The following is a 14,019-nucleotide window of genomic DNA, read 5'->3' on the forward strand; positions in this document are numbered from 1 at the left end:
TGGCCGGGCAGCCTGCGGTGCGCCCTCACGGCCTCGCCATCCGGATCTGTCCAGCTGTCGTTCACTCCGGTTGTCGCCGGTCATCCGGTGGCCGCTTTTGTATAGCGTGTTCCCTCCAGAGCATCGGCGCCGTCCACGAGGGAAGGGATTTGGTGGCGGTGCCCAGGGCTGAGTTCCAGGAGGCCCGCAGCCCGAGCGAGAGCGTCCGGCTGCCCCTGTGGCATCAGCGCGATCCGCTGGCCGGAGATTGGACCTCCAGCTGTGCGGGGGAGCAGCGCCCACGCTGCCCCCCCCTCGCCCCGGGAGGACCGTGAGGGGGCCGCCTGCATCAGTCAGCCAGCACCCGTCGGGGCTCCCTCCTCTGCCCACGCGGACCCACTTGGGTCGCTGAGGTGGACTTAGATGGGCTGGGTCCTCGGTCCAGGAGCCTGGACGCAGTTCGGCCAGCCCTCGGGCGGGCCTTCCGTGTCATCGGTCCCCACCCCACCCCGTGCCCCGCCTGGGTGATGGGGACCGGTCTTAGCCCAGAGGGGAATCTCGCGCACGGCGGGCCGGGCCCCATCGCAGGCACGCCTGGGGTCCCATGTGTTGGACCGAATTTTGTCACCAGGTTTTCCAAGGCCCGCGCGACGGTGGGCCCGACCCGGCGCCACACTGGCCCCGGCTGTGATTCTCTGTGAGGTCCCGCCATCGGGGGTGCCTCTGCCCGTGGGGCCCCCTGCCACCCGCGGCCCAAACCGGGGTTGGGGACCGGCATGGGGCGGTCCTGGGGGCCACGGAAGGAAGGTGCCTCCTCAGAACTTTTTCTGAGTCTCAGTTCCCAGCACACCCGGGGTTAAGGCAGACGCCTCCGGGCCAGTTGCACCTCCCGCAAATCTCCCTTGCCTTGCCCCCACACTTGCGGGCCGACCAGATGGCCCTAGGGGCTCCGGAGGTCACAGGGCTTGAGGCCAGTGCTGGGCTGCGGTCCCTGCCAGCCCGCACGGCTATTTTCTTGCCTGAAGCAAAGACTTTTGTTGTCGTTGCCACAGAGGTGCTGACGTCGTTTCCTCGACAGTTGCCTTAGAGTTGTGGGCCTCTGGGCACGTGCGGGGTTCCAGGCTTGACCCTGCTGCCAAGCCTGGCTCTGTCCTCTCTCGCTGGAGCCTGAGCCGCCCGCCTGGGCCTGTGTGCCGGCTCTTGCGCCTCCAGGTGGCCCAGGTCGTGGTGTCACCTCTGGTCGCTGGCACCCCAGGGCGGTGTGGGCAGGCGGCGTGGGTCTTTTACACCGCGCGCTCCGTGCCATGAGCACCTGGCTGTTAGCCGGGACAACCCGTGTCCCGCAAGGCTCTGCACCACGTGTCAGGCATACTCCTTGTGTCTTGGGTTGTCTGGCCGCTCTCGCCCCTGGGGTCGAGGGGTGTCGGCGAGGCTGAAGCAGGTCCCCCTGGTCGCTGTCCTCCCCGGGCTTTTTCTCCTAGGGAGCCCCTCGGGCCGCGTACGCCCTTACTCCTCCACGCGCGCTCGCTGTGGCGGTGCGTGGGGGACGCGGGGGGTGGGTGCAAACTCCGGCCAGACCCCGCCCTCCCGCCTCCTTTGCCTCAGGTCGCCGGCGGGACCAGGGTCCTCTGACTCAGCCAACGCTCTCGCTGGCCTTTCCAAAGGCCTTTGTGGCGAGCGGCCCTTCGGACGGCGGGGAGGGCCGGCCGCACGCCGCGCTGCTCACCGCCTGGGCGTGCTAAGCGTGGTGCCCCTGGAGCGCTCCAGGTCGTCACAGGTGCCTGAGGCCGAGCGGTGGCTCCTTTCCCTTTCCCAGCGACTCCCCTTGGGCCGCCGCCGTAGGTGGCGTGTCCGAGGAGCGGGTGGTGGAAGTCGGCAAGGGAGGCACACCCGCTCCCCTGGCAGGGGTGCAGGCGCCTCGTGGTCCCCTCGCCACGCAGGCGGGGGGTGGTGGGACTTGGACTTGGCGGGGCGCCTGAGCGCCCGCGGCGGGATGAGCCAGCGCCCTGGTGCGTAGGTCGTGGCAGTCTCCGTCTCTCTCCTCTGCCTCGCGGGCTCGAAGGCTCGAAGGTCCCCTCTGGGCAGTTACGCAAGCCCGCCGGGTGCGAGGGAGCTGGAGGCGGTCTCCTGGAGAGGGCCCCGGCTGCAAGCGCTCAGAATTGCCCTAGGACTGTCCCTTGCACGAGACCTATCCACGCCCCCCCCCAGCCCAGTCGTCCTGGAAACGCCGTTTCGCGGGGCCCCATTTGCGGAGACGAATGGGTAGGGGGCGATGCGCCCTCCGCGAGAAAGTCTTCTCTAGCGATCCGAAGGGGTGCCTTGGGGTACCGGGACCCCAGCCGCTGCCCCTCCTTTGCGCGTAGTGTGGCCACGAATGCGGGGTGACTACCGTTGCGTGCTGGGCAGAGCTCTCTCCCTCCGGGAGGGGTCTGCCGCCCGCGGCGGGGCCGAGCGCCGCTCTTTGCCTACCCCGACCTGTGCCTTGCCCCTTCGCCTCCCCGCTTGGAGCTGGGGGGAGGATCCGCCCGGGCTTGGCCGGCGTCGGGTGCGGGGTGTTGCCCGGACGCGTGCGAGTGCGCGCGAGGCCGCCCCTCTCTTGTGTATCGGAGGGGCTGGGCCCCCCCCACGCGCCGCGCCCTCCCGCGTGGCCCTCAGGCGGCTGCCTCCCCGCCCGCTCCTGACCGGAGTTGCCGGCAGCTGGCGGCGTGGCGGGCACAGGTTTGGCCGCTCTCGCCTGGAGGCGTTTCCCGGGTCCTGACTCCCGGATGGACCAGACGGACGCGCGGCGTTCGTTTATCAGATCGAATCCAACCCAGTCAGCCGTCCCCCCAGCTGGGGCGGGGGGGTTCGGGGGCGGTTGGCTTTGGTGACTACATAACCTCTGGCCCATCGCACTCCTCCACCACCCCCGTGGCGGCGACGACACATTCAAACGTCCTCCCTATCAACTTATGGTAGTTGCCGTGCCTACCTTGGTGACAAGGGGTGATGGGGAATCAGGGTTGGATGCTGGAGAGGGAGCCTGAAAAACGGCTACCACATCCAAGGAAGGCAGCAGGCGCGCAATTACCCACTCCTGATCTGGGGAGGTAGTGACGAAAATACCAGGATTCTTTGAGGCCGTCATTGCAATGAGTCCACTTTAAATCCTTAAAGGTGAATCAATCAATCAACCAATCAGTCCTTAAAGGTGGATCTATTGGAGGGCAAGTGTGGTGTCTGCAGCAGCTGCGGTAATTCCAGCTCCAACAGTTTATTAAAGTTGCTCCAGTTAAAAAGCTCCTTGTTGGATCTCGGGAGCGGGCAGGCGGTCCTCCGCTGGGGGAGCCACCGCCTGTCCCAGCCTTGCCTCTCGGGGGCCCTCGATGCTCTTAGCTGAGTGTCCCCCAGGGCCTGAAGCATTTACTTTGAAAAAAATAAATGTTCAAAGCAGGCCCAAGCCGACTGAATACCGCAGCTGGGAATAATGGAATAGGACCGCGCTTCTATTTTGTTAGTTTTCGGAGCTGAGGCCATGACTGAGAGGGATGACCAGGGGCATTTGTATTGTGCCGCTAGAGGTGAAATTCTTGGACTGGGCAAGACGGACCAGAGCGAAAGCATTTGCCAAGAATGTTTTCATCAATCGAGAACAAAAGTCGGAGGTTCCAAGATAATCAGATACCATCGTAGCTCCGACCATGAACGATGCCCACTGGCGATGTGGCAGCGTTATTCCCACGACCCACGGGGCAGCTTCCAGGAAACCAGAGTGTTTGGGTTCCAGGGCGAGTATGGTTGCCAAGCTGGAACTTAAAGGATTTGGCGGAAGGGCACCACCAAGAGTGGAGCCTGCGGCTTAGTTGGACTCAACACAGGAAATGTCACCCAACCCGGACACAGATTGATAGCTCTTTCTCAATTCCGTGGGTGGTGGTGCTTGGCCATTCTTAGCTGGTGGAGCAATTTGGTTAATTCCGATAACAAACGAGACTGTCATTCTAAGTAGTTACACGACTCCCAGGCGATTGGCGTCCCCCAACTTCTTAGAGGGACAAGTGGCATTCAGCCAACCGAGATTGAGCAATAAATAACAGGTCTGTGTCGCCCTTACATGTCCGGGGCTGCATGTGGCTCAGCACGTGCCTACCTTATGCCACCCGGCATTCATGATGGGTATCGGGGATGGCAAGGATTCCCTATGAACAAGGAATTCCCAGTAAGTGGGGGGTCATAAGCTTGCGTTAAGTCCGTGACCTTTGTACACACTGCCCGTCTCTATTACCGATTGGATGGTTTAGCGACGCCTTCCGGATCGCTCCCCGCACCCACCCCCACCCACCCCCACCCCCCCGCTTGGCCAACGTCCTGGCAGAGTGCTGAGAAGATGGTCCAACTTAACTAGAGGAAGTAAAAGTCCTAACAAGGTTTCCATTTGTGAACCTGCAGAAGGATCGTTAACGAGAATGCAGCAGCGGCGTGGCCTGCGGGTGCGGGCTTCAGCTTGCGGAGTTTTCACCGCTGCGGTGCGGGCGGGCCAGCGTGGGGCCACCTGCGAGCCTCAGGGACCAGAGAAGCGCGTATGCACGGGGTTGTGTGAGGCAGGTGGAAGAAGGGTCGGGTCCGCCCGACCCCGGGGGGCCTCGGAGCCTCCGCTCACGCGGGGGGCGCCCGCCCAGGAACGCTCTCCCGGCCAGCGGACTACTGCCCCGCCCCCGCCCCCCGCTTAGCGCGTCTCCGTCCTCCGCCCGCCGCCCCAGCCCTGGGTCATCCTGCCGCCTTCTCCGTCCCCACCTCCGCCGGCCCTACTCGCGCGCCCTGCCCGCTCGCGCCTCGCTTCCCGCTGCAGCAGCCCCGCACTCTGGCGAGAGAGCCCGGGTCGCGGATGTGGGGGGCGCCGGGGCGGGGGGCGGTATTCTAGGGTGCTGGGGCTGGGGCTGCTTCGGCAGCAAGGTCAAGCCAGGCCCGCCCCCGTGGCTTTAGGGGCGGGGAGGGACCCGGGAGAGAGGATAGCACCGGGCGGTGGCGGGGCCTGCGTCCCGGGCGGGCGGCGTCAGCGGCTCGTGCCGCTTGCTGAGTGTTGGCCGCGCCCGGTCCCCGCGCCGTCGTGGCGGCCGCCTGTGCCCCGGTTCCCCCATGAGGCCTCGCCGTCCCGCACCCCCGTCCAGGTACAGCGCGCGTCCCGGTCCCGGGGTTTGAGGACCCCGCGGGGTCGGTGGCCGGTCGCCCCGCCGTCCCACCCTTCAGAAATTCTTGGAGTGTGGTGTCCTGGGGTTTTTCCGGGCCTGCGGGAGGCTCCCTCGGGAGGTGCCGAACCAGGGGCGGGGCTTGCCCTCCGCTCCACCCTCGTGGGACCCAGCGGAGGGTCGCTCGGCTCCGGCGGTGGTGAAGCGCGCAGCCAGCTGCGGGAACGACCGTGCACGCAGGACACACTGATGGGGAAACCTCAGACCGCTTACGGCCCCGGTTCCTCTGGGGCTACGGCCTGGCTGAGCGTCGCCGGGCGAGCACCGCCCGGGGGGGGCGGGGGGGTTCCCTCGCAAGGTCCGTTGTGCGGACGCTCCGGGCCCCGAAGGGCAGACTCGGAGGCCGCCCCGCCCCGCCCCGCCCCGCCCCGCCCCGCCGGGGGCGTGCGGGGACGGTGGGCGGTGCCTGGGGTCGAGAACCGGGCGGGCGTCGGGGCGGGGCCGCCTCCGAGAAAGGGGCAGAGGCGAGAGCTCGCGACCGGGGCGGTGGCTGCTGTGGTTCCACCCGCGGCCTTGGCGGTCACCCGGGGTGTGCTGGGGGGGCTGTGGTCCCGCGCCGCCGGCGGGTCGTGGCCAGCCGAGGTGGGCGGCGGCCGCGGTCATCCCCGCCGTGTTCCCGTCCCCCCACCCTGGCCCGCGCCCCGCTCGCCTCCCAGCTGGCGATCCCGGCCTGCCCCCGGTCGGCGTGTCTCGCGCCGAGGCCGAGTCGCGCGCGGGGCGGAGGCTCCGGGACACGAGAGCCCGGGTGGCGGCCTACGGGACGGCTTGCGGCCGCGGGTGCTCGGGGTCGACGGGGAAATAGGGGTGTCGGGGGGAAGGCGCCGCCAGTCCGGCGCCCGGCGAGGAGCCTGCGACAGAGTGAGCCGGGGGCACGTCGCGGGCGAGGAAGGAGGAAAGGGTGTCCTGCGGGTGGCGCGGCGGCGGCGGTCCAGGGTGACCGCGGTGCCTCGACGCCCCCTGCCCCCTGGTGCCCTGGTGCCCGCGCCTCCCCTCGCGGCGCCCACACCCTCGCTCCCCTCCTTTCCCCCTCATTCGTCCTCTCCCGGTCCTCCAAGCCCGGCAGGGCCCGCGGCCTGCACCGCCGCCCGTGCCTGCATGCCCCCCGCCTGCACCGCCGCCCGTGCCTGCATGCCCCCCGCCTGCACCGCCGCCCGTGCCTGCATGGCCCCCGCCTGCACCGCCGCCCGTGCCTGCATGCCCCCCGCCTGCACCGCCGCCCGTGCCTGCATGGCCCCCGCCTGCACCGCCGCCCGTGCCTGCATGCCCCCCGCCTGCACCGCCGCCCGTGCCTGCATGGCCCCCGCCTGCACCGCCGCCCGTGCCTGCATGCCCCCCGCCTGCACCGCCGCCCGTGCCTGCATGGCCCCCGCCTGCACCGCCGCCCGTGCCTGCATGCCCCCCGCCTGCACCGCCGCCCGTGCCTGCATGGCCCCCGCCTGCACCGCCGCCCGTGCCTGCATGCCCCCCGCCTGCACCGCCGCCCGTGCCTGCATGGCCCCCGCCTGCACCGCCGCCCGTGCCTGCATGCCCCCCGCCTGCACCGCCGCCCGTGCCTGCATGCCCCCCGCCTGCACCGCCGCCCGTGCCTGCATGGCCCCCGCCTGCACCGCCGCCCGTGCCTGCATGCCCCCCGCCTGCACCGCCGCCCGTGCCTGCATGGCCCCCGCCTGCACCGCCGCCCGTGCCTGCATGCCCCCCGCCTGCACCGCCGCCCGTGCCTGCATGCCCCCCGCCTGCACCGCCGCCCGTGCCTGCATGCCCCCCGCCTGCACCGCCGCCCGTGCCTGCATGCCCCCCGCCTGCACCGCCGCCCGTGCCTGCATGCCCCCCGCCTGCACCGCCGCCCGTGCCTGCATGCCCCCCGCCTGCACCGCCGCCCGTGCCTGCATGCCCCCCGCCTGCACCGCCGCCCGTGCCTGCATGGCCCCCGCCTGCACCGCCGCCCGTGCCTGCATGGCCCCCGCCTGCACCGCCGCCCGTGCCTGCATGCCCCCCGCCTGCACCGCCGCCCGTGCCTGCATGCCCCCCGCCTGCACCGCCGCCCGTGCCTGCATGCCCCCCGCCTGCACCGCCGCCCGTGCCTGCATGCCCCCCGCCTGCACCGCCGCCCGTGCCTGCATGGCCCCCGCCTGCACCGCCGCCCGTGCCTGCATGCCCCCCGCCTGCACCGCCGCCCCGTGCCTGCATGCCCCCCGCCTGCACCGCCGCCCGTGCCTGCATGCCCCCCGCCTGCACCGCCGCCCGTGCCTGCATGCCCCCCGCCTGCACCGCCGCCCGTGCCTGCATGGCCCCCGCCTGCACCGCCGCCCGTGCCTGCATGGCCCCCGCCGGCACCGCCGCCCGTGCCTGCATGGCCCCCGCCTGCACCGCCGCCCGTGCCTGCATGGCCCCCGCCGGCACCGCCGCCCGTGCCTGCATGGCCCCCGCCGGCACCGCCGCCCGTGCCTGCATGGCCCCCGCCGGCACCGCCGCCCGTGCCTGCATGGCCCCCGCCGGCACCGCCGCCCGTGCCTGCATGGCCCCCGCCGGCACCGCCGCCCGTGCCTGCATGGCCCCCGCCGGCACCGCCGCCCGTGCCTGCATGCCCCCCGCCGGCACCGCCGCCCGTGCCTGCATGGCCCCCGCCGGCACCGCCGCCCGTGCCTGCATGCCCCCCGCCTGCACCGCCGCCCGTGCCTGCATGCCCCCCGCCGGCACCGCCGCCCGTGCCTGCATGCCCCCCGCCTGCACCGCCGCCCCGTGCCTGCATGCCCCCCGCCGGCACCGCCGCCCGTGCCTGCATGCCCTCCGCCTGCACCGCCGCCCGTGCCTGCATGGCCCCCGCCTGCACCGCCGCCCGTGCCTGCATGCCCCCCGCCTGCACCGCCGCCCGTGCCTGCATGGCCCCCGCCTGCACCGCCGCCCGTGCCTGCATGCCCCCCGCCTGCACCGCCGCCACGTGCTTGCATGCCGGGGTCCTCCATGGGGCCGGTTGCATCTCCCTCCCCTCTTCTCCCGGCCTCACGGCCCCTCGCGTCCTGCCCTGGGCGTGCCCTCTGAGATGGAGGCTCAGATCAGACGTTGGCGACCCACTGAATTTAAGCATATTAGCAGAGAAAAAGAAACCAGGATTCCTTCAGTAAGGACGAGTGAACAAGGAAGAGCCCAGCGCCGAATCCCCGCCACTCGGTGGGGCTCAGGAAATGCGGGTATGGAAGACCCACTCCCCGGCGCCACTGGTGGGGGGCCCAGGTCTTCTGATCCAGGCCCAGCCCGTGCAGGTGTGAGGCGTTTAGAGGACCCGGCGCACTGGGCCCTGGTCTCCCCGGAGTGGGGTTGCTTGGGAATGCAGCCCAAAGCGGTGTAAACTCCATCTAGTGCTATAAGTACCGGCACAAGACCAATCAATAGTCAACAGGTACTGTAAGGGAAGATTGAGAAGAGCTTTGAAGTGAATTCAAGAGGGCGATTAAGAGGTAAATGGGTGGGGTCCACGCAGTCAGCCCGGAAGATGCAAAGCCCACGTGGGTGGCCCTGCTAGTGCTAGTGCCCTGGTGGATCTTTCCCGCCCCCAGTTCCTCCCCACCGCTCCCCTGTGGTCCCTCCTCCCCTGAGGGGGGCTCCAGCGGGTGCAGGGTGGGGGGCGGAGCTGAGAGTGGGGTCAGCTGTGGACCGCCCGTCCCCCCTCCCCCCGCCGGAGACTGCTACGAGGTGGCACATTTCCACCTTGGCGGTGCCCCCGGATCCGCCCCGGGAGGGCTGGGAAGGCCATTGGGTATGGTGGCTTGGGGCCCACCCACCTGGTGTTACAGCCCCCTGGCAGCAGTGCTCGAGGAATCCCCAGCGGGCCCAGCTTACCGTGGAGGCGCTCTCCCCCCTCCCGGCACCCACCTCCGCGGTGGGGGCGGGGGTGCTGGAGGAGAGGATTGGAGGAATGGGGTACCTGGGTGATGGGCATTTAGGAGGGCATGTGATGTAATTAGCACTTGTTGTATGGAACTAATGAATCACTGAACTCTGCCTCTGAAACTAATAATATACTATATGTTAATTGAATTTAAATAAAATATCTTAAATTTTTAAGATTATTAAAGGGCTTTAAGGTATTGTAGTGGTAGCGTGTAAGGACTAGTAGGCGGCCTTGTAGTCCAGATTGTTTTTTTAAAAGATAGGATATGGGACTCCTGGGTGGTTCAGCGGTGAGCATCTACCTTCGGCTCAGGGTGCCATCCCAGAGGCCGGGATCGAGTCCCCCCAGCAGGCTCCTTGCAAGGGAGCCTGCTTCTCCCTCTGCCTGTCTCTGCCTTTCTTTGTGTGTCTCTCATGAATAAAATAATAAATAAAATCTTAAAAAAATAAAAAGGATAGTTTATAATTGATCCAAGATACTTAAAACATTTTACCACTCATTTATTTTTTTTTAAGAGCAGCTTTTCTTTCTTTTTTTTTTTAATTTTTATTTATTTATGATAGTCACACAGAGAGAGAGAGGCAGAGACATAGGCAGAGGGAGAAGCAGGCTCCATGCACCGGGAGCCCGACGTGGGATTCGATCCCGGGTCTCCAGGATCACGCCCTGGGACAAAGGCAGGTGCTCAACCGCTGCACCACCCAGGGATCCCTTTACCACTCATTTAAAAGTTATTAAACTTGGGGCACTCGACTGGCTCAGTCAGTGGGGCATGCAACTCTGAATCTTGGGGTTGTGGGTCCGAGCCCCAGGTTGGGTGTAGAGATTACTTAAAAATAAGTAAATAAAAATTGTTAAACTTGAAGAATTTTCCTATTTGAGACACATAAGCTTGATCAGATAATTGAGTAGATTTTAAGACATTTTTCTTCGAACAGTTGTCACAGATAAGCATATAAGGTGAATACAAATATAAAAATACATAGAGCATAAAGAATAGTAAAACAAAACAGCATGGTGTGCTGATTATCTACATTAAGGATTAGAGCACTAAAATGCCCTTTGAAGCCCCTTATGTTAAATGGGTCTTATACAATGCTAACTGAAATAAGTCAGAGAAAGACAAATACCATAGGATTGCATTCATTAATTTTATGAAACAAAACAAACTAGCAAAGGGGGGGGAGTAATGAGAGAAGCAAACCAAGAAACACACTCTTAATCATAGAGAATAAACTAATGAATACCAGAGGAAGGGGAGGGGAGGATGGGGATGACGGAGGGCACCTGTGATAAGTACCAAGCATTGTATCCAAGTGATGTTGTACACCTGGAACTATATTATACTATGTTAACAAACAGGAATTCAAGTAAAACTTTAAAATAACAACTGTTAGTATTGATGAAACAGATGCACACAAGAATAAAAACAGAAAGTAAATTGAATATCTGTATAAAAGGTATTTAGAGCCACAAATCCTTTCCTTATCTCAGCTCAAGAGACAGAAACTCTAACTCTACAGAGACAATAATGCTAACCCTAACCTAACCCTAAACTTAATCCTAACTTTAACCTACCAATAACACTAAACCTATTACTAACAGAAAACCAAACACCCACCACAAGCCCCTAACACATACAACTGAACACTAATGACCACCGTAATCCAAACCCTAATCCCTAAACCCAAACCCTAACCCTAACTGTAAACCCGAACCTGAACCCAAACCTATACCCACACCCGGATCCTAACCCTAACTGTAACCTGAACCTGAACCCTAACCTTAACTCTAACCCTAACCCCTTATCTGAACCCTAACACCTTACCCTAAACCCTAACCCTAACTATATTGCTGTCCCTATGCCTACCCCTGAGCATCACCCTACCCTACCCCTACCCTAACCCTATTCTTACCCTTTACCCTACACCTACTCCTAACCCTACTTGAACCCCAAATCTAGCCCTGACTCTACACCCACCTCTAAACTTATGCGTACCCTTACCCCAATTCTCACCAAATCCTATCCTTACCCTAACCTAAACCACGTCCCCTCCCCCTAAATCTAACCTTACCCCAAACACTACTCCTACCCCTAACCCTAGTGCTATGCCTAATTCAGCTCCTACTCCTATCCCTACCTCTACCACTACACCTAATCTACCCTCACCCCAAACCTTACCTACACTTTAATCCTACTGTTGAGAGAGGTTGTAACTCATTCCAGTGGTAGGCTACTTGAAAGTTGCAGGCCAGGACAGGAAAGATGCTTTCTCAGTGAAAACTACCTGGCCTCTGCCCTTGCCTATCCACTACCGAGGGTGGAGCTAGCTGGCTAACCTCCCTCAGATGTGAGAGCTGGCACATTAAAAGGTTCCTTCCAGAAGGGTCTGGTTCTCACACTGAAGCCCACAGGCTTGCCAAACTGCCCAGGCTCCTCTGTCTGCTGGGCTGAGAGGTTTGACTTTCCTCATGGAAGGGGCCAGTGGAGAGCTGCACTCAGGAACTGTGGTGTCCCAGAGGCCTTCCAGTGCTTGGGACATCCTCTCCACACCTTGTGGGGAGACAGGTTTTAACTCCCTTCATAGAAAAGCTAGCCTTGGAACGCCTGAGTGGCTCAGAGGTTGGGCGCCTGCCTTTGGCTCAGGTCATGATCCCCGGATTGGGGATCGAGTCCTGAATCGGGCTCCCAGTGAGGAGCCTGCTTCTCCCTCTGCCTGTGTCTCAGCCTCTCCTCTCAATCTGTGTCTCTCATGAATAAATAAAATTTTTAAAAAAGATTTTATTTACTCAGAGACAGAGAGAGGCAGAGAGAGAAGCAGGCTCCATGCAGGAAGCCCGACGTGGGACTCGATCCCGAGACTCCAGGACCACGCCCTGGGCTGAAAGCAGGAACCAAACCGCTGAGCCATCCAGGGATCCCAATAAATAAATCTTTAAAAAAAAGAAAAGAAAAGCTAGCCTTCTAGGAAGGCCTGAGCCTCAGAACTCAGGCCAGCTCATTTCCCCTACGCCCCATACAACTGCTGGGGAGGCGGAGTCTCCCAGGCCTCTGGGAGAGGGAGGCCTGCCTAGTGGTGAGAAAAGTCAAGGGGAGCTTTATCCTCAGAGGAAAGTAGCCTACTTTCCCTTGGCGCCGCCACCACTGCTGAGACACCTGCTTCCACTCCCTGAGGTGAGAAGTGAGCTGCCAGAGGACACTCCAGGGAGGCCTGTGTCCCCTAAAGCTGGACAGCACATTCTAGGGCCCCTGGGAACCTCCTGAGCAGCTGGCTTCTCAAGCCCTTCCCGGAGATGGCAGTGGAAAGCTGCCCTCACGGGACCCTTGGGCCCAGGGTTCAGGATAATGAGTTCCATTAGGTCTCCAGCCTCAGGTGGAGCCAGGGCCACTTCCACCTGGGAGGGACTAGTGGAAAGTTTCCTTCAAGGGAAAGGAAGGCTAGTTCCTCAGCATTCAGGAGGTTGCATGGTATCTCTAGGTTTCAAAGCTTAGAATAAACAATAGTTCAGATTTTATTTTATTAATTTTTATTTATTTATTTATGATAGTCACAGAGAGAGAGAGAGAGGCAGAGACACAGGCAGAGGGAGAAGCAGGCTCCATGCCCCGGGAGCCCGACATGGGACTCGATCCCGGGTCTCCAGGATCGCGCCCTGGGCCAAAGGCAGGTGCCAAACCGCTGCACCACCCAGGGATCCCCAATAGTTCAGATTTTAAAGGATTTCCTGTCTTCTGTATAGTTTTTATGGTCTGAATTGTCAATTCCATTTATCTCAGGAAAAAAACCCACACTTGGAATAAAACTCACCTTATGTTCCTATAGCAGTTTAAGATTTTATTCATGAGAGACAGAGAGATGACAAAGATACAAGCAGAGTTCAAAGAAGCAGGCTCCATGCAGGAAGTCCGATGTGGGTCTCGATCCCTGGACTCCAGGATCATGCTCTGGGCTGAACACAGGTGCCAAACCACTGAGTGACCCAGGGATCCCCCCTTTAGCAGTTTAGTAATGGCCTTGTCCCTATGCTCTCTTGTATCATAGGGAAGCTGGGAATAGCATGTATCCCAGCATTACTGAATCTTTAGTAAGGGCCTAGCACTGTGGGGGTAAGCTACGGTTCCTGATCTTAATATTTGCAATCCAGGTGAGGATACAAAAGCAATATGCAATAAATTTTGAATGCCTACTACGTGCTAGCACAGTCCTAGACACACAAGGCAGTAAGTGGCATGATCTTTTCCTAGAAAAGTTGATACCACCTCATCACATCCGTTAAGATAGCTACTATCAAGTAAAAAATAGTAAGTGTTGGCAAGAATGTAGAGACTGGAACCCTTATGCATTTGGAAATGTAATATGGTACAGCTGCTGTGGAAAACAGTATGGAAGCTCCTCAAAAATTTAAAAATAACATTACCACATGATGATCCAGCAATACTGCTTCAAGGCATATACCCAAAAGAACTGAAAACAGGGTCTCAGACATATTCATACACCCACATTCGTAACAGCATTGACAAAAGGTAAAATGTGGAGGCAGCCCAAGTCTATCAACAGATGAATGAATGAGCAAAACATGGAATATATATACAATGAGGTATTACTCAGCCTCTGAGGAGGAAATTCTGCAATATACTACATCATGGATGAAACTTATGTATCCTAAGTGAAAAAAGATGAAAAGACAGATACTGTAGGATTCCACTTCTATGAGACAGTCAAAATCACAAAAACAAATTGTAATGATGGTTGTGAGGCACCAGGAGTGGATGGAGAGCTATTGCTTAATAGTTTCAGTTTTACAAGATGAAGTTATGGGGATGGATGATGGTTGAAGAACAAAGTGAATGTAATACCACTATACTATGTGCTGAAGAATGGTTAAGATGAGGGCAGCCCAGGTGGCTCATCGGTTTAGCGCTGC

The 14,019-nt window shown here is 61.3% G+C and overlaps 1 protein-coding gene across 1 annotated transcript; it reads right to left on the reverse strand.

Moving 5' to 3' along the window:
* Positions 1-1,750: 1,750 nt before the first annotated feature.
* LOC121495233 (basic salivary proline-rich protein 2-like) lies at positions 1,751-2,869 on the reverse strand. The gene is made up of 2 exons (XM_041762477.1): positions 2,189-2,869; positions 1,751-2,122 (listed from the first exon to the last, which is right to left on the reverse strand). Exons 1-2 carry the CDS (start codon positions 2,867-2,869, stop codon positions 1,751-1,753), a joined length of 1,053 nt encoding a protein of 350 aa, XP_041618411.1.
* Positions 2,870-14,019: the final 11,150 nt, after the last annotated feature.

The sequence above is a fragment of the Vulpes lagopus genome, chromosome 7, assembly GCF_018345385.1.
Source record: "Vulpes lagopus strain Blue_001 chromosome 7, ASM1834538v1, whole genome shotgun sequence".
NCBI classification, from domain to species: domain Eukaryota; kingdom Metazoa; phylum Chordata; class Mammalia; order Carnivora; family Canidae; genus Vulpes; species Vulpes lagopus.